The sequence below is a fragment of the Indicator indicator genome, chromosome 5, assembly GCF_027791375.1.
Source record: "Indicator indicator isolate 239-I01 chromosome 5, UM_Iind_1.1, whole genome shotgun sequence".
Classification (NCBI taxonomy): Eukaryota; Metazoa; Chordata; class Aves; order Piciformes; family Indicatoridae; genus Indicator; species Indicator indicator.
The window spans coordinates 17,054,483-17,079,002 of NC_072014.1; the positions used below are offsets into that span (position 1 = coordinate 17,054,483).

At 35.3% G+C, this 24,520-nt stretch overlaps 1 protein-coding gene across 1 annotated transcript in view; it reads left to right on the forward strand.

Annotated features, from left to right (window-relative positions):
• The window catches only part of CERKL (ceramide kinase like), a 51,632-nt gene that overhangs the window by 26,487 nt on the left and 625 nt on the right, over positions 1–24,520 (forward strand). Inside the window, exons 3-11 of the mRNA XM_054380967.1 lie at positions 5,084–5,215; positions 11,105–11,168; positions 13,496–13,638; positions 18,116–18,190; positions 19,630–19,807; positions 20,087–20,155; positions 20,485–20,513; positions 20,597–20,705; positions 23,329–23,425. Of these exons, the coding sequence (XP_054236942.1) occupies positions 5,084–5,215; positions 11,105–11,168; positions 13,496–13,638; positions 18,116–18,190; positions 19,630–19,807; positions 20,087–20,155; positions 20,485–20,513; positions 20,597–20,705; positions 23,329–23,425 (896 nt within the window). The remainder of the gene's footprint in view (positions 1–5,083; positions 5,216–11,104; positions 11,169–13,495; positions 13,639–18,115; positions 18,191–19,629; positions 19,808–20,086; positions 20,156–20,484; positions 20,514–20,596; positions 20,706–23,328; positions 23,426–24,520) is intronic.

Here is a 24,520-nt window from a genome sequence, read left to right on the forward strand (position 1 = left end):
TTATCTTCTCACTTTTAAATAAATTCATATTTTTCCACGTAACATCGCTGCTGTTCAGATGCCTGCCAGCTAGATATGAAGAGCTCCCTCAGTGATAAGGTGTTTAGGGAAACCGATCTTCTGTAAATTGTGTATTTGTTATACTGATGCAGAATAACCACTGCCATCCTAAGACATGCATTTACAGAGGCTTGGTTCTGGACTGCCTCCTGGAAAGCCCCAAATGACAGACTCTAGTATGCTCTTGATCTCACAGCAGACCTGTTGAACACCTGACTCTCAGTGATTTCCATTTATACATTGCATCTTTTTGGATTGTCCTTATGGCCCTTTAGAGCGGGGATATACTGTGTCAGTGGAATTCTGAGTTTAATTTAAAATCATCTGTGCATGCAAATGTCCAGTGTTTCTTAAAGGGTTAAGACAGGCTCAGAAATGAGAGAAAAAGTGTAATTATCAATGCTTATTTTTTATCAATGCTAATTTTTTAATTATTATTTTTTAGCAAAATAAGACATTTTTATTACCAGTTTATTTGAAAAAAGTGACTTAAACTCTGTAAACTAGTATGGCTAAGAATAAAAGATAAAGTAGCAAATATGCATAAAGAACATTTTATTTTTGTCTGTTGTCCTGTAGTATCTCTCACACTGGGATTTGATATGAATGTTTGAAACTTCATGCATGAAGTTTTAATTAAACCATTAATGTTAACCATTAACTTTCGTTAGTTAATATTAACTGTGGCGTCTCCATAGTTACATAAACAAATCTGTCTCATATTATTAGTTTTCCTCATGTATAATATTCTTATGGTTGTATGAAGTATTTATAAATGTATGCAGTAACGATGTGATTCCAGGCTCTTAACTTTTGTAACATAAACTGATTTTCATAAAGCTAAGAACTGAAAGCAGCACAGATGTATGTCTGAGCATAGCGTCTCTGCTGCCCTATGAGCCTTTGTTTTCAGAACACCCTGATTGACCCATCACCCTTCATGGTTCACTGATTCACTTGATAGATCAAGTTTAAACTAGTGCATATTAGCACATTTGTTAGTACTAGAGGAACAGTTGGCCTTCCTGCTTTAGGCTGCTGGTTCATTTCAAATGGAGCAGCCACAGAAAACAATAACAGAATACCAGTCAGAACACCAAAGGGCTGACAAACTGAAATCAGTTGCACACTGTAGTAAATGACATTGATTAATTCATATAGATGGTGCTTATTAAAGGATTATTATAATTTGAAAATACTTTAAGGAAGTTTTAAAGAAGGTATATTTTTTACTGTTATTGCATATCCTTTCATTAAACTCAATTGTTTGATGTGTTGTAACATGTCCATTGCATACTGGGAATGATAAATAATGATTTATGTTGTGATCATCCTTTGATGTCAGTTGGCAATCATTTGTCACAAACAAAACCACATCTCTGCTCAAATGCTTTATTTGTGATACCTGTTTCTAGAAAGAAAATATTTTTGCTCTCGAAAAGTTGATATTCAAGTAGTCATAAACAGAATATTCTAACACTTTTATCTTGTGAATTCATTTAGTTCTTGAGAATCTCAGTAGTACTTGTATATTTACTCTGATCTATTTATCAGCAATAACCTAATATATGTAATCATAAATACAATTTCTAGTTTAGAATAATTTAATAACTGATTTTTTGGTTGAAAAAAAACTCCAAACACAAACCAAGCAAACAAAAATGCAGCTGTTTTTTTTTCCCCACTAATTGAAAAATCTGTATTCTGTTGCCTGCATGTGCTTTTGTTTACACCTTTATGTTGCCACCTCACCTTAAATTTTTACATGTAAAACTCAAAAATGGTTGTAAGAGAATGATGATGCTTGCTTTATTTCCATTCAGTTTTCTCCTAATGGTGATCTAGCAGTGGTCTATAACTTGCACTGCTGAGTAACAATTTATGACACTTCATCACCTTTCTCTACTTCTGCAAACTGTACTTTTCTGTTCTTTCCCTCATCTTTTTGTATTCTATTTAAAATTTAAAGGCACGCTTTACTTACAAATTGAAGACTCTGTAGTCAGTTTTTACAGATTTGTGGCTCTGGATATTGGTGGAGGGTCAGCATTTAGGGCCAGCTGGTCTCAGGTAGGAGTCCCTGTAGAGAAGATAGGAAACGTGACATCACATTCATAAATGCGGCCAAATCTTTTTTTCTTTTAAATCTGGAATCCTTAGTCTTTTAGTTGTCAATTTAATTTCTACTGACTCTTTATGCAACATATCAAGTCACAGAAATTATTTTTTGGGCTTATATTTTTATGACCTGTTAAAGACTGTAACAATACCAGACAGCAGATTTCCATTAAGTTTCTTGAATAATGATTGTTATAGTGTGGTTTATGATGATGATTTGTGTGTTGTAATAGTCTTAGGGAACTTTTGTGTAGTTTTCCTAGTTTGTGTTGTACTTCCCATGATTGGAAACTACACTGCAGGACATACCTGTGGTGCTTGTTTCTGTTTTCAGAGAATCAAGAATAATTTAGGATTAAATGGACCTATGGAGATAATACGTTCCAGCTTCCTGCCTGGAGCAGGTGAGCTTCTAAACAAGATCAGGTCGCTAAGAGCCATGCCCAGATAAATTTTGAAAATCTGTAAGGATGAGCATTCCACAGCCTCTCTGGGCAGTGGGATCCATGATTTAACTGCCCTCATTGTGAGTGTTCTTTTATTTCAGATTGGAATATTCTTCACACCACCTTGTATCCAATGCCTTTTTGCCCTTGCACCTGCAAGAAGTCTGGCTTGGTGATCTTTGTTACTCCCACTCAAGGACAGCATTTAGTTAGATTCTTTTCTGAAGTCTATACAAAGCCAGCTATACAAGACTGGCTTTCTCGAGGCCATAAAAAGAGCCTCTACCTCTTGTATGTAGCCTGTTCCAGCCCCACTTTATGCTCACAGTTCTCCTTTGGACTCACTCCACTTTATCAGTCTTGTGTTGGGGAGCCTAAAAGTGGATAGAATTTTTGATATTTAGGTTCAAAATATGTTGAATACAAGGAGATCGTGATATTCTTCAAACTATGGATTGTCCCTGTTACTGCAACTCAGTAAGCACTTGGCCTTCATGGCATCGATGGCATGTTTACTGGTGTTCAACTCCTTGTCAGTTAGACATTCTCTAAAGAGAAGCTGCACAGTAGGTCAATCCCCACTCTACACTGCTAGGGTTTTGCTGGGCCAGGTGGTGGATTTCATGCTTGTCTTTATTGAACACCTTGAGGCTTTTGTTAGTCCTTTCTTGTAAGTAATCAAGGACCTTGTAAATGACAGCCCTGCCCTCCAGAACATCTGCTGTTCTCACAAACTTCCCTAGTTTGTTGTTTTTTTTTTTTTTAATCTCCTTTTTGAAGAAGATATTTTTAATATATATGCTAAGACTTGTTACTGAAGGCATTCAGGATTCATCAGGCATTAAGGATTCATTAGGATTAATTTGCTGTGCAGTGTCATGGCACTGCATGTAACATTTTGCCATAAATACAATTAGAAATCTTGTTTCTTATGTCTGCTTTCAGCTTATAGCCGCAAACTGATCCAGTATTTTCCTTCATTGTCTTTAAGAAATATCCTAAGATATATTAACATAAACTAGATAAAGTGCTAGTTTTAATTTCCAGGTTCTTTGATGTATTTAAATAAGTGGAAAAATAATCTGTGGAATCTTTGTAATTGTTACATTTTGATTTTAAGGAATATATTCCCCTTTGATGCTAAACCAGTATTTAGCTATAATTTCTCTGAGGAACTCTGCATAGAACCACAGAATGGTGGAGGTTGGAAGGGACCTCAGGAGTTCATCTAGTCCCTGCTAACTATCTCCAGAGAAGGAGACTCCATAACCTCTCTGGGCAGCCTGTTCCAGTGCTCTGTCACCCTTAAAGTGAAGAAGTTTTTTCTCACGTTCAGTTGGAAGTTCGTGTGTTCCAGTTTGCGCCTGTTGCCCCTCGTCTTGCCACTGGGCACCACTGAAAAGACCCATCCTCTTGACGTTTGCCCCTTAGATATTTATAAGCATTAATAAGTTCCTGTTCGGTTTTGGAAGACAGAGTAAGTGGGAAGAACTTCAAGAAGTCCAGCTGGAGGCACATGAGCCTGTAGAAATTGAAGTAACAGCCTACATGGGTCAGGAACTTGTGTGTTCCTTTTGCAGTTGTGACTACTACTAATGTTCTTGAATATTGAAAGCAGTATGCTTGCCAGATATTCTAGATTTTGTTTAGCTAAGAAAGTGACAGTCTAACCTGATACTAAAATAAAATGTAGAAGTTAAATGAATTAATTGAATACAAAATTGTTCAAATCATGTATTTTAAATAGTTACCAAAGAAACGGAAGTATTGCATGTCACCACTTGCTTTTAGTAGCAAATCAGCCTCACTGAATTGTGACAGTTGTAGAGATTCCAGGTGAGAAAGTGAAAAGCAATGTTATTGTTTTATTACAGATTATTTACTGTTCAACAAAATGCCATATTCCAAATAAGAACATTATTTCATAAGACGAATGTGCAAGTTTGTGTATCAGTGTTTCTCAGCGTTGTTTGCTCAGAGTTCATTATTTCAAGGACCTAAACTTAACTTTGCACTGTTTGATTTGCTGTGTCAGAAAACAAAAGTATTGGATTGTAGTATCAGCTGCTTTGGGTATTGTTGTAGGTCTGCTGAAAGTCTTTTATATTGCATTCAAAAAAGGGTATGTTTTGGGTTTTTTATTTTTGACTTAAAAAAAAAAAAAGCTGTTATTTTGTTGCCCTGTCTTAGCTTCTCCGTATTCACCCTGCTCTTGTATCAGGGTTTAACTAAGTTATGACATTTTAAATTCTTTTTTCCTCTGACTCCTATAATGTTTTGGTTAATCTGTGGTTAATTTCTACTGTTTATTACCTTTACACACAAAAGTGATCCAAGAAGAAAATAATTTTTTTTGAAAATATCCTGTTAAAGTACTGTAATGATTCTAATACTAAAAATTCATTTGAGCTGTAAAAATGGCTGTGCTGTGTGTAATCATCAATGTTTTGTGTTTTTAGGCTTTCAAAGTAGACCAAAATCCTTAAAAGTGTTTGTTAATCCAAGGAGTCACAAAAAAGAAGCCAGTCATGTTTATTATGAGCAAGTTGCACCTCTTTTTAAGCTTGCTGACATCAAAACAGATGTCACAGGTAAGTTGCTTCAAAAACATAGTTTAATCCATTGTGAAACTATTACTTAAGTAATAGCAAGACAATTTGAATGTACTGCTAAATCCTTGTTTGCTTTGCTGCCAAGTAGTGCATTTAGAACTGGAGTTAATGCAATATGTTTTCATTTTGTCAAAAAATGGTGCAATTCCATTATTCTTTGAATATTTTCCTCTATAGCTTTCAATGCTTAGCAATATACATATTTATATTTTTACTCTATAAAAAGAAAGAAGCATTATATGTCTGACAGTCTTGCATATGCTAGCTGAGAGTTTTTCCTGCGTTTTGACAAACACATGCCTTAAATATTACTTCTGACAACATATATTGGCCTGACATCATACCATAAGGGGCTTATCCAAAGGACACTTTATTTCTGGATTCTGACTCAGTTTTGGGGATGACCTGGAAGCCTAAGTGATTAAGTTCTGTCATGACAAGGGTGGTTCTCACAAGACATGTGGGCATAGCTTGGTGTCTAGAGAACGTGAAGGTGCCACTCTGATGTTGTAGTGATGCTGCCTTCTGCCAAATGATGGGTTCCTGGTAGCAGGTTTGGATTTAAGACACTAATTTCTGCCAGAGTTCTACTTCATGTCCTGAATTTTTCCTTTGGCTGTTTCATTTGATTGATTTTTTTTTAATAGGAAATTGAACAGGGAAACAATGAATTTTCTTAAAACAGTAAAATATGAATGGCCTCATCATTATTTCTGTCCCCTTATGTTAAGAGACTGAAATTGTACTGCATCAAATTTGGTCCTAACCCTCTCCCCCCAAGTTTACAGAGAAATCATATTTCTCAATCATAATATGTATATATATTTTATCCATAGTATCACAATGTCCTTTAATATACTGTTAATGTTGTATTATGCATTTCGTGTCCATATGAAGTGTAAACTCTGGTGCAAGGCACTTTAACACCAAAAATTCTTTTTCCCTATGTCTGTTTTAATAGGCTTGCAAAATAATCAATTCCAGCTTAAATTATAAGACAGAGGGCTCAGCCTAGAGTTGTCCCTTCAACTTGCGAAATCATAACTAGTTTGGGTTTTGCATGCCAAAAATCATTCTGAGCAAATCTAATTTAGGCACAAGGATATCATAATGCAATAAATGTTTGCTAATTTTATTACCTGTAACTATGTATTTTTTAATTACTTAAGCCACAATTTAAAGTAAAATCAATTGAAGATTAAAGATGCATAAGTGTGAAAAGATTGTTAGGATTCTGTAGTGATAATTTCTTAACTTCCCTTAACTGATAAAGGAATGCCTCCAGCTTTAAGTTTTGATTCCCATAGACCTATTTTTCACCTGCAAGACACAGATGCTATTATAAACAGATTAATAATAATGCTGTGTTCTTAGAAATTGTACTAAGCCTTGTTTGCCATGCAAGCCTGACTGTCATAATTTTAAATTACTTGTTACTTTGTACAACCATTTAAAGAAAAGTACCTTCTTATTCATTACTGATTAGTTTTTCCTTTTATCTTTACTGTGAACATAACCTTGTTAAACTCTAAGTACAGCATTCTCATTAATATGTGTAAGTTTACATTTTTAGCTATGTGATGTCACCTGAAATCCTGAAGCTGAACTCATCAACAAATCTGTATCAATAGGTGTTTTTAGATTAATTGATAGCATTTGATATAAAGTATGAATAGAATTTGTAGTGGCTTTAAAAACTTTTTTCCTAATTGAATTTAAACTTTTTTCCTAATTGAGTTTAAAGTTTGAGAGTTTTTGTTGTTTTTTTTTTTTTAATTTTGAAAAGAAACATGGTTTTAGCCAGATTAATGGCTTATACTTAAAATAAGGTTATTTTGGCAATGTCCAAATACTGTTGTGCTTATTAGCTGCCTAACACTCCTCCTACAGGCAGAATAAGAAAACTGCATTGCAGTTTTAAATGCTAACAGAGAACTGAACAATTAAGTAGGCCATTAAAAACAGAAATAAAATTTAAAAAGATAGGGAATGGTGCTAGTGAATTGAGAGTGCAAGTCCTGTCTACTGGTCTCATATTCTGGTATAACTGTCTCATTTCAAGTAAATCGAACAGATTTTTTTTTTTCCCCTCCCAGAATTGTTTTGGATTTTGTGAAGTTGTGGTGTGCATTTTGCTGTTACTGCATTTTTGAAACGTGGCCAATATTTACATAGGTAGTAGTGTGAAAAGGTGTATTAGGTAATAAAAGCTGAAGGCTTTAATACAATTTATACTCTGAAGATAGTTTACTTTTAGCCTTTTTAACATACAATTATTTAAAGCTTAAAATTCATTGTACACAAAAATCTTACAAGCAAATTTGAACTTCTAAAGTGACTTTGAGTGCATCCACAGTACCAGACTTGCAGGTAACTTAAAAAAATCCCAACCAAACAACAAGCGTTGACAACGGAGTGCTGAAAGACAGAACTCTCCTCATCCAATCTTGTATTTTGATAGCTAGCTGTGGCTTCCCATGTGACCAAGCTTGCCAGATCTCATTCTTCGTTGTAACTTCTGTTGGAATAAACTTTCTTTTTCATTGTTTAGAAAGTTAGAATGGAGTTATTTTCTCTTACCCAAGGATATATTGAGTCAAAAAGCATGTATGTAAATGAGTTCTGAAACAGCCTTTACTTTCTCCAATTAGCTTTAAATTTGGTGGATATTATTTTTTTTCCCCTCCCCAATTGCTTTGTGCACTACAGCTGTATTAATTTAAATGGAATTAACCAGAGATCTCAAACAGTAGATTGTTTGGTTGGGTTTATGGGTTATTTTTGTTACGTGGAATAAACATATTTCTGAAGTGTTTAACACAGTAGAAAATAGGAGGTATCACTGAAAGTGCTGAAGAAAAGACTGAAATGGTACTTTAAGTTAAGTTACTTTAACTCTAAGGCCAAGCAATACTTAAAACCAGGTCTTTATACAATTTGAAGTGTTTTGGCAATCTTGTGTGCTGCAGTTGGGCCATGGATATTAGGAGAAGAAAGGTGACTCTTAAAAACCCAGTTCAAGAAAAACTTTCTCCATGGTGGGGATACCTACAAGTACTAGCAAATAGTGATAAGTGGAGCTAGTATTTTAGACATATATTAGTATCTTGCAAAATCTTACACATACTAAATTAAAAATAAATAAACAATAATAAAAATAACCCCAGCAGACTTCTAGCCTGTCTCACTTCTCTTCTTAGTTTTGACTCTTCTGCTTCTGTTAATGCACAATTAGAACTTGGATGTTCAGGCAACACCACATTTTTAGGCCAGAATCACAAGGGAAAAGAGAGCAATTGAGAACTGGACAAAATAACATGGGTTTATAATTGACATTAGTCTGTGGCATAAATGCCAGCATTTATATGTGTCATATGAAAGTGTTCCATGTTTTGAAGTATTGAATTAATTCTATGTTGCTTTTTCTGTATGTGAGGACTGAACCTGTAGTTTCTTGTTTGCTATAGGACATAGGGTGTTAGGATGTTTGGAGGATGTGTAGCTCTGTTCAAAAGATGTACACCATCAACGCCTTTCTTTCAGAATGCTCTTACCCAATGTATGCTGGAATTTACAAATTTGGAACAAAATGACCCTGAAAAATGAAAACTGCATTAGAAATGGTTGAAAAAAGCATTAAAGAATACTTCTGTGAGAATATTCTTATCTGAATCCTTCTCAAATTGTGAAAGAAGCCTTTTCTTCCTCTTGCAAGAATTTGCGTGGGTTTTTTTGGTTTTGTGTTTGGTTGTTTTGTTTTTTTCCCTTGAATTGGAACAGGGGAGAAGTATCCAAACTTCGAGCTTTTTTCCCCCTATTGGAACAAATTCTATGTGTCCATCTGGAAGTTTTCAAGCCTGCAGAAAACTTTTTAGACATGGCCTTTTAATGTCTATGTTGGAGTTTAATTTTTTTGCTTTTCTACTTGATAAATGTTTCGATGTTTTCATGATTTTTTTTTTTTCCCCCCGGGAAAATGGCATTTTTTCATTACCTTTTTGTCTCAGTGTTTCAAAGTAGGTGCTGCATACATCTGTCATTTTCTCATCAAATTTTAAATTTCTTGGAATTATTGCCAGTGTTAAGCCTTATAGTAGTCCTTCTATATAATTTCCAGACTTAAGCTATTAGATGCAAAGAGGATGGGAGTCCCTGTCTATCTGGCTAACACTAGTCAATTTCACTGCCTTTACTGATTCCTCTGTAGACATGAGTTCTCTATTTTCATGCCCTTCTTTGAGTGAATTAATTTTGTAATAGTAAATACAGCTTACATACATTAGGAAACCACTGAGCATGTTTTCTTTTAAAAAACCAAGTCTTATTTGCTGTGCCATTTTGATTAGAATATACTCATAACTTTCTAAACGTTGTCGTGTTCATTTAAAAAGGCATTAACCTGGTAACCAACTCTCTGTTTTCATGGGAAGAGCTTCTCTCACAGTTAAAAAATCGTAAGGTATGCAAACTTTTCTGCATTTTTGCATGATGTGCAGTTTTATTGGTCACTTTTTTTCACAGTCTACAAACAATGATCAAAGTCCCCATGTGTAAAACCAAAACTGAGTACAATAGCTTAAATATTGTGCTTCGATCTTCCAAAGAGGTCCTGCATGAAAATAAATTCTGTAGGTAATTCCTGAAAGCTATTACAGTGATAGGCATTTGTGTAGCAAAATGATAATTCTTTGCTTTTGATATAATCAAATTAACTATGTTTTAATTAAGAATTTCCAAAACATCATACACTAGAACTATGCTAATACTGTTTGGAAGATTTTGAAATTAAATACTGATACAAGGCTGTTTAGTGAAAAGTGCAAAAATGTCACTTTTTTTGTAATTAAAAAAACCCAAACAAATAGACACATTCTTGTGTGTGTGTATATAAATATACATATATATATAAGGAGAGAGAATTGTGTTTTCAGTTCCTGAAAGCAGCATTTGAATAATCTGTAGAAATACTGTTATAGCAGGTATGGATATGGAATGATTATTTTAGACACCAAGACTAATAATTTTAGCAGTGTTTAGAAACACTGGAGAAAAGCCTCGAACTATGCTAGCACCAAGGACAGACAAGCATGAAAGATTAATGTAATTTTGCATATAATGATGCACATTCTTACACAAAAAATCCATCTGCAAGTGTCATGTCAGTCAGCAAAAATCTTTGATGGGTGGCTGCAGCTGGGCTGTCTCTTCTGGCAAAGCTGGCCTAGAAAATGCTAAATGTAGTTAGGATGCTTTGTGCCATCTGTAGTATGCCAGTTTATCCTGTCTTCACTGGCATTTAAAGTACTACATAGGATATCAACAAACACAGAGACATCAATGTAGAGTGACAGATTCATTTCCTCCAGAGGCTGTGAACTCTGGTGTACACTTGTGCCACCTTCCTCTGTGTGTTATATTCTGTTGTTGGTGGTATTTGGCTTGAATTCATACTTCTGTGTCTAACTCCTCATATTTTTGATTTAGCAATTTGCATATCCTAACACAAAGGCAATTAAATTTGATTGATACTGAAATAATTCAGTCTTAACTGAGTATATGCTTACATTTTCCTGAAGTTCACCAACAGTGTCAATGCTAAAACTTGCATTTTGATGCAACAAACATCTTTTCTAAACCTCTGAATGTAAATGAACTAAAAACCCATATGTCTGATATAAACTGAGTTTAATATGTCTTGCTTTCTAGCTATCATAACTGTAAACCATACCTTTCCACACTTCTAATGCATTTAATAATTTGAGAAAAAAATTCAATCTGAATTACTGTATGTCTCTTCTGTTAGAAGGGCAACAATTTAAACCCTTTAAATTTTATCTTCTGATAATTAAACAATGTGATTTTTCACAGTGACTGAATATGAAGGGCATGCTCTCTCGGTGCTTAAAGAATGTGAACTCCAGGCATTTGATGGGTAAGTTGGGTAGTGACGAGGAATGTTAGTAAACCTCATCGCATTATTTTTCATTTGTATTCCAACCAACACTGTGCTAGTAGATATGTAATGAGTTGCTCTGTTTCACATAGATAGTGAGCCTGAGAAAATTAGTTCTCATTAGACAATTTGGTTTTTATTACTTGCTTACAGATATAAAAAATGACAAATAAACATGAAGGTTTCTTAAACATGCCTCATGAAAGCTTCGATCTCTGTATTTGCAAGAATGGCACAAGTGCCTTGTGTTTCACTTTATCCACTCAAATGGTCCTAAAGGGTAAGACACTAGAGTTTTTTATTTATTACAGTAGGCAAGCAGTATAGCAGTGTACAATATCTAATCTTGAATTTCAGAAAGTTATGGCCCCTTACATGTTAATCAGTATATGAAGCAAATTGAAGCTTGTGATTTGCAGTAGTTAATTGGAAGGTTGTATATCAGTGCTTTCTGTAAGCAATACTGCTATGTTTTAGTTATAAACATGTCATGTATCTCATATATTCACTTTTTTTTCTAATCAATACTGTAAATGTAGCTACTTTTCCAGATTGGCAGTGTGCTTTTTTTCCCCTCCACCTTGGGGCTAAACCTTGATGACAAATAGAGGGTGTTTGTGATGCTGCTATCTCAGCTGCGTGTTCTTGTTTGTACAAGGACACAATGTACATGCAAGTATTTCTTCCCTAATCAGGAGCCAAAGGTATTTTGGATATAGTTAGGAGTAGCCCAAGTTAGTCAGATTCTAGTGAATAGTGGGTTAGAACACTTGTGTGTGATGGTCAGACTTGTGGTTAGAGAGATGCTTCTTCCTCTAAGAAGCCTTAGTCCTCTGTTTGCTCAATACTTCCTACTCTTTATGTGTAGCAGATTCTTGCTGACTAGCTTTGGAATCTCTGATTCCAGACAATATCTCTATTTCCAACCAAGAAGGCAACTCTTGATGATTAATACTAAATTAATAAATACTAAAGTTATCAGCATTTTTTATGTTACTCCTTGGACTTTCCATCTATTTCCAGTGACAATAAACACAGATCCCCAAAACAGGAGAAAATACACCTGTTTTCAAAAGTTTGATTCCCAGATGACAATCCACACAAGTCCAGATATGCAGTTTATCATACTACAAAGATTAACTGTTTTTAGTGCTGTAGCAGAAACTGTTAGGCTTAGAAATAAACCAATCTAAACCCAAAATGAGACAAAAGACAGGAGATGACTCTTGATTATGAGCAGAAAGAAAATGTGCTCCGAACTTTTGCTATATACTCTTTTATGCCAATATAAAGGAAACATTGCTAAAGATTTAGAAATTAAAAAATAGCTAGGAAATAATAATAGGAACTGGAGGAAAATGTTAAAGGACCTGAGATAGTTTAATGTAAGCATTTAATAACATAATAAGTTGATTTTTTTTTAATAAAGAGCTCACCCATTTTATGTGGTTGAATTATTTGACATAGTTTTGCAACTGCATTCACCTAGATATGTGAAAAAATATTTAAGTGTGTGCCTCATAAAGTAAACCTGACATTTATATTACAAATATTTTTAGTGTGCTATTACTGTTTTTATCTTAAAAATGTTGATGTTGAAAACATCTAACTTTCAAACATTACTAATTTGGAAAATCACTTTAATAGTTACTTAAATAAACAAAACTGGAAGAAAGAAAAGAAAAAAAACATTTGCTGTAACAGAGCTTTTACAGACAAACGCATTCCTCTTTATAGCCACAGCAGGTGGGAGTTTAATTACATGCTCCAGAAGCAGTGATTAAGTACCTTCATGCAAAGGATTGCTGGCACTTCGGTTTTCTACCTTGATAAATCCCTCAACTGCCTGCATAGTGTCTGGAATTAGCTGTTTTCAAGTATTTCTATTTTTATTGTGATATTTGGTGACTTGTTATCATAAGGGCAATTTAAAAACACTGGAATGTTTGTGTGGGTCAATATGGAAAGATCTAAAGAACTTTTCCATTGAGGCACTTCAGCATGTGCTTAACTCTTCCATCTGATCAGTTCATGTACATAATGTCTGATAAGGTAAGAAATACTTTGTAAGTTAAATATATTTACTCCTACTCATATAGAAGAAAGCAGAAATAAGGATGCTTATATCTTGCTAGTTAACATTCACTGATCTGACAGTGAAGCCCTAGCTTGTCCTTAAAGAAAGAACGATTTTCCACTGTTTGAAATAGCATGATGTAAAACGTGTGTGATAGCTACTGCCTTCTTGCTTGCTCAGCTATGGAAGAGTTTGTTTTGAACTGTTTTGCATTTTTGTTTTGTAATAGGGTAGTTTGTGTTGGTGGAGATGGATCTGCCAGTGAAGTTGCTCATGGTCTACTACTTAAAGCCCAGATAGATGCTGGAAAAAACACAGACTATATAGCAAAGCCTGTTAAAGCACCGGTTCCTCTTGGACTAATACCAGCAGGTGAGACTTAAAGGTACTGTTACATTTTGTAAGCCCATCTGCATTAAGTCTGTTGTACAGTTTTGGCTACTAAAGGCAGTTCTTGGTGCTCTTGAATAAATGTCCAAAATTAGTGATTTAGATTGATTACAAATGACTAGGCTTTAAATTATTATGATAATTTATAGTAATGACACAGATGAGCTCTTTGCCTAGAGGAAAAAACTCAAGGAGAAGAAAACTAAAATAGTTTTCAGCTGATCCATGCAAAGATCAAGTTTTGCCCTTATTTGCTGCCAGAAATTATACCAAATAAAACCCCTGTTTTCTTGAATGTCCTTACAAGCCATGCTATTTCACTTCTCTTTCCAGTTTTCTTGACAGGATTCTCAGCTGGGTTCATGCTTAGGTTCTATTTTTAAATGGTATGTCAGGAATACCCTTTGTGGATTATATTAAAAAGAAGTGTAACACTGTGCATAAAAAACTCCTTTCTCTCTCATTTACTGCTACAGACCTGGAAATGTATGCATCTCTCTTGAAAAAATCCCTTGCTCTTTTATTAACTTGTATTTGCATCTTGTGGTGTGGTGGTTTTTTGGTTGTTTTGTTTGGATTTTGAATGGGTTTGTCTCCCTTCTTCTGCCAGTTTTTGTATTTGCTCTTCTCAGAGGATAACTCAGGCCAGGTAGGGAGGCTAAGCTAGAATTAATACAGACAGGGTTGATTCTGGACTGGTGTATGAATCACTACTCCTTGGGAGGAGAGGTATTTTTCAATAGACACTACCCTCTGCTGTAGATGTTGATGTGACTACATGAAGTAGTTTCTCAGACGTTTTTAACTAGTGAGGAAAAAATTCCTGCAGCTGGGTGAACAGCAAATTCTTGTTTTCAGTTTTCACAAAAAAGGGAGCAATTTGCTTCTGAACTGAGCAAGCAGGTTTTAAGTGGTCTGATTTTCTTTGCAACTTCTAAAAGAGGTATCAAGACACGGACTAGTTGCTTGTAAAAATTGCACTACCTGTTTTTCAAGGTTTAAAAATCCTTGGTCAAAGGTACAGTAATCTCAAAGTCATGAAGCAAATGAATTTTAGTATGGTAATTGGACCATCTCTTAGCAGTTCCCTTGCTGTAAATATCTTAATGGTTGAGGCAAAATCACTGCAGCACCTGACTCCATGCTGTTTGGGCTTCTTTAGGTCCCTGTGCCTCATCATTAGTGCTCACTTTCTTCAGTTTGAGACAACTATGTCATAATCAAATGCGTTTGTGAACCCAAAAGAATGCTCCACACCTTTTTACATGGAATTCATAGATTGTTAAAAGAGGGTGAGAACGATTTATAGAAAGATAATTTGAAGAAGTCCTTAACACGTTCTTCAGAAGTGATCTTTAGCTTATTTTATTTCCATATCACTGATACTCCAAATAGTAGTCAGTTAGGAAACAGATAAGCCTGAGACATGTGAACAAGTATGATGGAATTCAATGGTCAGTTATTTGTTTTTTTTTTCTCCCAGAAATCCATTGTGCCAAATTGCTAGGACTCTCCAGATGTGTAAAAATAGAAACTGTATTAGGGGTGGCATTATCTAAGTGGCTTAAAATCTTCTTTTAGTAAGTTGTAAGACAGCATTTTGAAGTTTCAGCCAACATAATGTGAAGGAACTGCTCCTGAAACAGTTTACCTCTTGAAGAGAAAGGTCCAGAGGGGCCTGCGTTTTCACTAAAATACTCTACTGAACTTCCTTATTCTGGTCCAAATCAGATGGATGAGATGGGGGGAAGCCTGCAGTTGTACTGCTGGCCATTAGCAAGAGTGTTTGTTGCTATGGGAACTACTGCCAAGAAACTGTACAGAAGGGAAATGGGAGAAAGGGGAGGGGAAACTGGAAGGACATTAAAAAATCTGTCCAGTTGTTACAGAACAAGAGACATTCTGTATCTGATGGCATTGAACCTTTTGGTCCTAGATGATTCATTTCAATAAATTCATTATTTCCAATTAATTCAGAAATGAAATATTACTGAAGGACTGTTAATTTCTGTGATATGTCAGGCAAAGAACCAAAATGTTGGTGCAGTTTTCATGAGAATTTTAGCTATGCTTGACTAGGAAGTCATTACATCACATTTATCTGTTTGGATGGGGGAGACATTAACAGCCTTATGAATATTCATGTTGTCTGGTTAATTAAGTTAATTGTACTGCAGAAGTGCTTACACTTCCAAGGACAATTTTTTTCTCTACAATTTCTGTTTGGTACCTTGGTCAGTCATGCTTTACATGACCTGCAGATACTTTGTCCTTACTGTGATGCTTTTGCACATTTCATGGGAAGACGGGTCAGGAAAATGGGTTAATATTTTGACCAAAATTGTGGGTTTGAAATGATAAAATCTTCTTTGTTTCTATTTTAAAAAGTGCTGCTGAGAGAGAGGCTGGAGTTGTATAGATGAAACATTCTTACAGTGAATTGAGTAGTTGGAGTGAGATCTAAAAATGTGATTTAAGTAATTTGTGAGGGGTGCAAGCCCGTATGTGAGCATCAAAGAAGGTTATTAGTCTCTGAAGTAATAGGACAGTGTTCAAGGGGAATCATCATGTTATGGGTAAATAATATACTAAGCTTACCTAGGGAAGAAAAAGATGACTTGGGAAGATGAATAATGGGATTAAAACCATGGTTGATTCACCACTTAGATCAGCAAAGCTTGTATTATAATGATTTTGGTATGACAATTTTCATTGGCTTTACCCTGTGAGGTTTGGGGGTTTGTTTGTTTGTGGGATTTTGTTGTTGTTTGTGGCATCTTGCTTGTATAGGAGTGAGGCAATGAGCTGCATTATTCAGCCAGTATTGGGATCACAATACTATTAGGCATGTATTAAGACTTTTTTTAGAGAAGATGATGGTACTTGCTACTGCAAAAATGTGCTAATTCTAGATATTCAGCTGGTGGAAGCGTGGGTGCAGTACATGGCTTTGAACACAGACAGAACTTGCCATGAAAGGGTGGGGTTTTGCCTTGTTTACTTCTGCAGACATTAATGAGCTCCACAGATTTAAGAGAAGGATGCAATTACTTGTGCCTATCCTGTTCAGTAAGAATGAGATTTAACTCTCATTAAAGTCAGCATGAAGATTGGTATTGACTTCAGCTCTGGTCATTTGTTATCTTGGAGCCATCTGTATTGATCAATTACTCTTACTTAAATGAGGAATCCCAGTTCTAAGACATGCCAAGCCTGCTCTGTAGAAGTATATTCTGTCTTGTGCTCTTCTATTAGATTGACCTTCACTGACAAGAAAAAATATTTTCAGAGTAATAACAACTTCCCTGTTGTCAGTTTACAGGGGATTAACAGGATTTGCATGACTTGTAATGATCTACTGCTTGTGCATGTGTTTTCCTCTGGTTTTGGAAAGGTATCCAAAAAAATGATAAGAGATGCAAAAGTTTGATTGAGGGAATATATGAGAATTTCAGAGCTGCTTCTTTAGCTTCACTGGTTAAACAGAATTAGATCGAGAGGTTAAATCTCATAAGTTATTAGAATATGGAATGGTGTTGGGCATGTACTTGTATTACTCTGTGAAGAACTGCATTCTAGGTCAATTTTAATTTTTTCTTTTTCTCCTGAACTTTCCCTGTAGAACTTATTTTATGTTCACTTAATTGAAAAACTCACTATTTTGCATAGTAAATGGTACTTAGAGCTACAATGTTGCCTTTTTTAATGGGTCTTGTACAGAAAGGAAAGTTCAAATTACTTTTAGTTGAGTTGTTAGATATAAATTATTGGATATAAATAACTGAAACTTTATTGGATATAAATAACTTAACAAGCTGGACTTCTGTTAGTGTATCTAGAGAAATTTGAGAGAAAAAAGCACCAAGATTTGCATTTAGATTTTGAAGTTGCCAGTTTCCTTCACATAGTAGGAACTTTGGGAACCTTACCTATAGCTCCTCTCTCTCACATAATGATGGCTTCCCATTACATTAGGAATATTCTGAATTGCTTTTGGAGACTAAGGTGCTCTAAGGACGTAACAGGTGCTCTGTGAGATACTGAGACACAATTCCAAGTTATTTTACACATTCTTAGAGAAATTATTGAAAAAAATCAAAGCATATACTCCTGAATAAAAGCTTTGTCATTATGTAATCAGTCTTTGAAAATTTCGTATTTTTGACCACTGCTAATGTGATGTGAAAGGCTGCAGAGTTCTGGGATGAAAATAATTTTTCAGTCTGGTACATGATGAATGAATTTGCAGAAAGGATTTTATAGACCTCTGGAAGTTTGAATTTGCACTATTCAGCATTTCTGCTGTTAACCAAAACTAAGAAATTTGTGGGGAGGCTTTTTTTTTTCTTTTGGTAAATGTCTTGGTTTCTTCATTCCAAAAATGTACTTTTTTTTTTTTTTTTGACTCTTGTAATTCTTTCTGTCTTAATTTTACAATACTTTGTGTTCACTTTTACAGGTACTACTAATATTTTGGCTCACACTCTCTGTGGTATTAAGCATGCAGTGACTGCAACGTTGCACATTGTACTGGGTAACTATTTTTACAGAAATTATCAGATTTTTAAGTAACGAAACAGGATTTAGAAGTTTACCATAAGCAGTGGTTTAATAAAGGCATAGCCACTACACTCTACCACTATATTTTAAGACTTTTAAACCCAGGTGCTTCTATCATCTGTGTACTGGAAAAGTTGTGATTCTTTGAGTATTGTTTAGTAGCAATGGCTGTGGACTGTTACATTTTCTGGTAACTAAAATCTGCTATGGAATACTGTCTGATTTTTGATATTCATGCCCTGTCACTGATGTTCTTTTAATGTAAAATGCAATCTTTTCCTGACTTGATTGTGTGGGTAGTCTTACTCTGTGTGTGTTATGATGCAATGACTGGTTGCATGATCAATTGATTATTTTAATTTAATATACCTGATGAAGACAATAGAGAAATATACAGTACTTTCAGCTTAAAGTGGTTAGGACTGGCCACCTCAGGAAAGCATTGTCTTATTTATGAGAAAGTATCATTCACCTTTTAACCCATCTGCATTTCTTTTAAATACTAATGGCTTTTATAAGAAAGCTTTATTAGTGGAAAAAACCCGTGTCTCTTGCCATTTGGTCTGCGTGATAGATAGGTTTTTGAATGTGAAAATGTAATGATGCTAAAAGGAAAAAAAGAGCTTGCTAGTCCAAACCTCATTTTCAGGTCTTAGGGAATAGCAAATACTTAGCTGAGAAATGTTAGTATTCCTCTCAAAGCAATTTTCCTTTAGAACATTTCCCCTTGTCAAAAGGAAAAAAAAAAAAGCAGAAATAATAATGGGGGATGGGTCCATCTTGAGTATTTGTTTTCTAGACCTTGCAGTCAGCAGTGGAAGATCCCTTGTTCTGTTTCTTAGATAGTAATTGGCCTTTACAGTCAATACCTAAAACTGTTTTTTTGCAATGGAAACCACACAGAATGCTATAAAAGACCAAAAAAAAATTACATACCCAATCTTGAACACATTTAGATGTCTGAATTCTATAACTCTAAATATAAATACATGTAAAACCTATATTTAAGAGTTCCCACATCTCTTCCAGTACAGTGTTCAGTCATTACAAGTATTTGGTGAAATATGGTTGCAAATGTTTAGGTAGCAATATTACATTTTCTTTGATAGTAATTGTTGAAAATTTGGATAGAATTGAGTAAGACCCTTTGCAGCCTATGAAGCAGCCTGATGAGTTTTCACCATAACTTTTTTAACATTTTGAAGTATCTGCGTGCTTTTCTTTGAAATGGCAACTTTATTATAGAGTCTTAGTTAGATTGATTCTGGTTTATGTTAGTAAAATCTGACTTCCTAAGGGAAGAAGAGTTTTTCCTGACACTAAATTATATGAAAAAGAAATGGTAACTTGTATTCTGTTTGAAATAATACAGACGTTGTTTGTAATTTCTGATCTTTCTCTTTGAAATTTTAGGACATATTCAACCAGTGGATGTCTGTACTTTCAGTACTCCAAGCAAGCTGTTGCGGTTTGGGTTCTCAGCTATGTTTGGTTTTGGTGCAAGGACTCTAGCGTTGGCTGAAAAACACCGTTGGATGCCCGCCAATCAGCGGAAGGATTTTGCTTTTATCAAAACATTGGCAGATCTCAAGTATGCCATGAGCTGTTACATTTTTCTATTACTTCTCATTTTCCTTAGGAAAATGCAGTGGTTACTGTGGTGAAAATACAGACGACAGTAATTAGCTATCTTGATTTCTTGATTGTGGGCAGGTTTAACTCAGATGTGGTGTATATCCCTCTTACAAGTTAAAAAGGATAGATTTTGTTATGTTCAGCATTTTCTTCAAATCACCTTGGATTTGGATAAAAATCTGTCTAGCAGTCAAAATATTGGTTTATGTTATAGTAAATATCAGTATTTTTCTAGGCCCGAGGAATGTGAATTGTCATTTCTACCGGTACAAACTGCACAGGGAGAGCCTCATGAGAATGACAGGTAAGTAAAACTGAGTCAAACAATTCCAAAGTGAGAAAAATATGTGTCTTTGAAGATGAAATTGTACAAATTCGTAATTTTGTTCAGATTTGATCATCTGGTAAAACAATTAAAAAAAAAATATACACACACTTTGACAACTGCAAACTTGTGCACTTTGTAAAATGTTCCCTATAGACTACAGAGGATTTGTTACAAAGCAGTCTACCACTTAGGATTACTGTCTTGTTCAGATCCATTAATATCATACTGTTTTTCTAAAACAGATGTAATTTAAATGTGCTAAGGTGATTTTAAATTGTTATACTTGCGTGTTTCCACCCTTTTAGAAAGAAGAAAGAGAAAACTAAAAAAAAGGGTAAGTTTTGCTTTTATGATTGCTTAAAAGCTAACTGTGGCTGGTTAAACTGGAGTAATAGAGAATTACTCTGTTATATTTAGGTAGCAAGAATCAATGGCACAAAATTCAGGGTCACTTCCTGAATGTGAGCATCATGGCAATCCCTTGTCTGTGTTCAATGGCACCAAGAGGCTTGGCACCTAATACGAGGTCAGTAAGGGTTTAGAGAATTAGTCATGTCTATAAATTCTGACATCTTACCTTAAGACCTTGGCTTTTCCAAGCCTGTGTTTAGGTAGTCTAGTTCCTCTGAAATGGGGGAGGGAGCATGGACTGCAGCAGACTTGATAATCCCAGGAATTGTAATCAGTTTTTGGATCAGGCAAATAAGGTCAAGCAGTCTAACTAGAATGAGTGGATAATTGCTGTGATTAAATTAGTTGGCAAGTCTGGCTTAAGAAGTAGTCATCGAGCAGTCATCTGTCATAGGATTTGGCTCTATGCAGAAACTTCGTTTTTTGATTGCATTTTGTTTTTTCATATGTAAAGGTGCCACTCATCTTCTGCTTTACAGCCAGCAAAAATGGAGTATGAATCTTTCTCCCATTACGAAAAACTGAATTTCACACTTCTTCTCTTTATTTATTTATTCCCCTGAACTTGGGAAAGGCAGCTTCTATATGTGGGGTTTTAGGAAATCTATGTAATCTATCTAGCTGTTGTTACTGAAACATTTTGCCTTTAGCTTGTTGTTGAGAGCATGCTTTGTGGTGATCAAAACAGTTATTGTATGATAAATATTTGCACTTGGTGTAGCCACTTGACAAGTAAGCAAAACAGTAAGTACAAACTTTGTAGCTGTATGTGAAACACATCAACACTCCCTCAGACAAGAACACAGAAGCATCTCTCAATCTCTTTCTCTTAAACAACCCCAACAGCTTTCAGAGAGGTTTGTGGAATGACTGTTCTGTTTCATTGGATTATCATTAGATGAAAATAGATATGCCTACAGGTTTGAATAAGTCCATTTCTCCCACTGTGTAGTAGCTCAGTGTATCCTGCTGTCCTGGTATATGAGGACACCTTTCTTCCCTGCTTCTTTTTGAAAATAATCTTAGGAGTGTAGTCAGTTAGTAGGGTAGGAAGAGTAGACTCTTCAGGCAGGTGCTTCATTTCTTATAGCGCATGGTTTCTTGTCTGTAAGGCTTTCTAGGAAACATAAACGTTGCACTAGACCCATTAGGGAAGCATCAGCTAAACTCAGTTTTTTTCACTCTGCCGTATTTTCCCTAAGTGTTTTTTTGCCATGTGAAGACATTTGACATGAAGTCTTTGCTGCCTGTAGCTCTAGTTACACTAGTCCAAACTGCAGAAATGTTTCAAGATATGTTTAACTGCACTATGTGAGCCTTGTGGGACATTTGTTTCTTGCAGCCTAGATGTTGTGCTTCATTGCACATTCGGCTTTCAAGAGATCTAATGACAATTCTTAGCGATCTCTGAAGACAAAAGGCCATGGTGCCAAATGTATTGCAGCAAATAGGATGAGGCAGCTTTTTCAATTTTACTGTCCCTGTTTCTAAATCAGCAAAGTAATGCTATGCCAGGTGACTTGTTCGATGGTTATATAAAAATTATCATCATAGATTGTGCTGTATCGTAGTCTGAGAACATTCCTGAAGCAGTTGGTCAGTAGCCAGAGAACTGTGAGCAGGAAGAGGTCCATGGTGGTAGCCTGGAAGTACTCTTCAAAGACATTCTTTATATATTTTCCAAGCACATATGTTGAATAAAAATACGTATATATATGTATGCATATATATTCAGAAGATCCTATATTCGCTACAGAATACAATCTCAGCAGTGACTGTCATGTTTGTCAGATACTTTTGTTGAACACTGATCTGTTTCTGTAACTTAAAACAACACTTAGGAATTATTGCATTGAGATTCATGATGTTAGCCTCTCTAACAAGGCAAAATTACATTAAGGAGTCTCCAAACTGACACTGGCTCATTGTCTGACCTGAATTCTCAAAGATGCTAAAATATCAATAGCAGCTGGGTACCTAGGACTGTGGAGGAGTATCTGCACTGTAGGGTCTCTTCTTGATTAATCTCTAGTGTATGGTTGCTTTACCTTGTACAAAATTCCCTTAGTTGTAACTTTTATGTGCTTTGTGAAATGTGTAAGTAGAGCTGTACTGAGAACTGCTAAAAGAGTTTGAATAGCAGCATGGCTGACTGTCAGGATGTTTGTTAGGGCACCATGGGTGTTAACGGAGCAGGTGAATGAACCCATTTGCACTGTGTGTTATATGATAGGGATGTGCTTGCATGCAGCAAGGCTTTCTTGGTAAAGCTCTGCCTTTCAGCATTTAGGGTAATCATTATACTTTGCTGGAAATAAAAGCAAAAAGATAAATTTGTGATCCCAATGTTTAAAAACAATCTGTTAAGTGGAAAGGCAGGGTTTTAAAAATCATATGTTGTACGTTCAATAAATAATGTATGTTGATAAGGGAGTACAAGGTTATTATTACAGTACATGCTATAAAGCTAACTAATCTGAGTTTTTATCAATCTATAGGGCAAGTTGGCATAAAGATTTTATGCCAAGATTTTATAACACATTGAGGCTATTAATTTAGGTAGGGCTTTTTTGTGGTTTTGTTTTGTTGGGGTTTTTTTGTTGTTTGGAGTTTTTTGTTGTGGATTTTTTTTTTTGTGGTTTTTTGGTTGTTGTTTTTTAATTCAGGCTATTACAGAGCCTGCTGAATTTCCAAATTAATGATGCTTCTTTTGGGAACTAAATTGGTGTGCTTTTCAGGTTGAATAACGGAAGCATGGCTCTTATTCTTGTACAAAATACTTCTCGGACAGAATTTATAAAACATCTGAAAAGATATGCTAGTGAAAGAAATCAGGTATGGTTAATTTCCTTCTGGTGATTACGAAAAGAACAGTTAATCATGAAGGTAGACATGCTGCAAGTGTTAATGTTAGCATCCTCGTAAGGAGACTTAGCTTCTTCCTGTCAGAATACATTAGCCCCCTTTTTATCTGATTTTTTTTTTTTAAACTGCTAGACTAATACTGCTTAGCCTATTTCAGCCCATCTGTTGTGGTTTAAATTGTATTTGTGTTGTACCATAGTTTTATGGATATAAAGCCCTTTCACCACAATAAGGGAAATGCATGGTGTGTTAAAATTTTGTGTAGTACAGGGATTAAGAACACAGACTCGGGGCAGGGGGGAGCATCAGACAACTCTTTATCAGAAATAGGTAAAGTCCATAATTTCAGCAGATCACTGCACACCGTGCTGGTAGCAGTGGATTCTGATCACTGATTTTTAGCAGGTATGCATTCCACTTAGTCATGACTGTTTACAGAACTGCATTTCAAAACTGTGGTCATTATTCTGTCTCTGAAGAAAAGAGCTTTATTGCTGTCTTAAAGACCTGATGCATGGGCTAAGCACACTGCTAATGCCTTCAAATGTTTCAGGATTATGCAAAATCACTTTTACAAGAAGGTTAATTTTGAATGCATCAACAGTCAGAGTTTGGCGAGCTGTGGCTGACAATTCCATGTGATAGCACAAACAGCTACATTTAGGAAATAATTTATGCTTTCCAGTTATGCTTTTGAAGAAAGGCTTTCTTTTTATCTCTGCCTTTGTAGTTAGAAATCAGACAAGGAGAGGTGGACCTTCCTTTAAACTTAAGATGACCATATACTAGAATTCTCACTAGCCTTGTTTAGGACAGGATTACTGGTTGTGATGAACAGAGCACAGAAGAAGTCTGCTTGGACTTCCACATTTTCAGAAAGTGTGTGCCATTTATAATGAAAATACACCACCTTGCTTCCAGATAGAACAAGTCTGACATGCAAATGGGACACTACTGTTCTTTCTGAGGCACTGTTTGGGATAAAAATAGCAAGTTAATCTATAAATGGTAGCTGGACTATATAATGCTTTGTGGTAAAAGCTTGAGTTAAGTGTTCCCATTTAT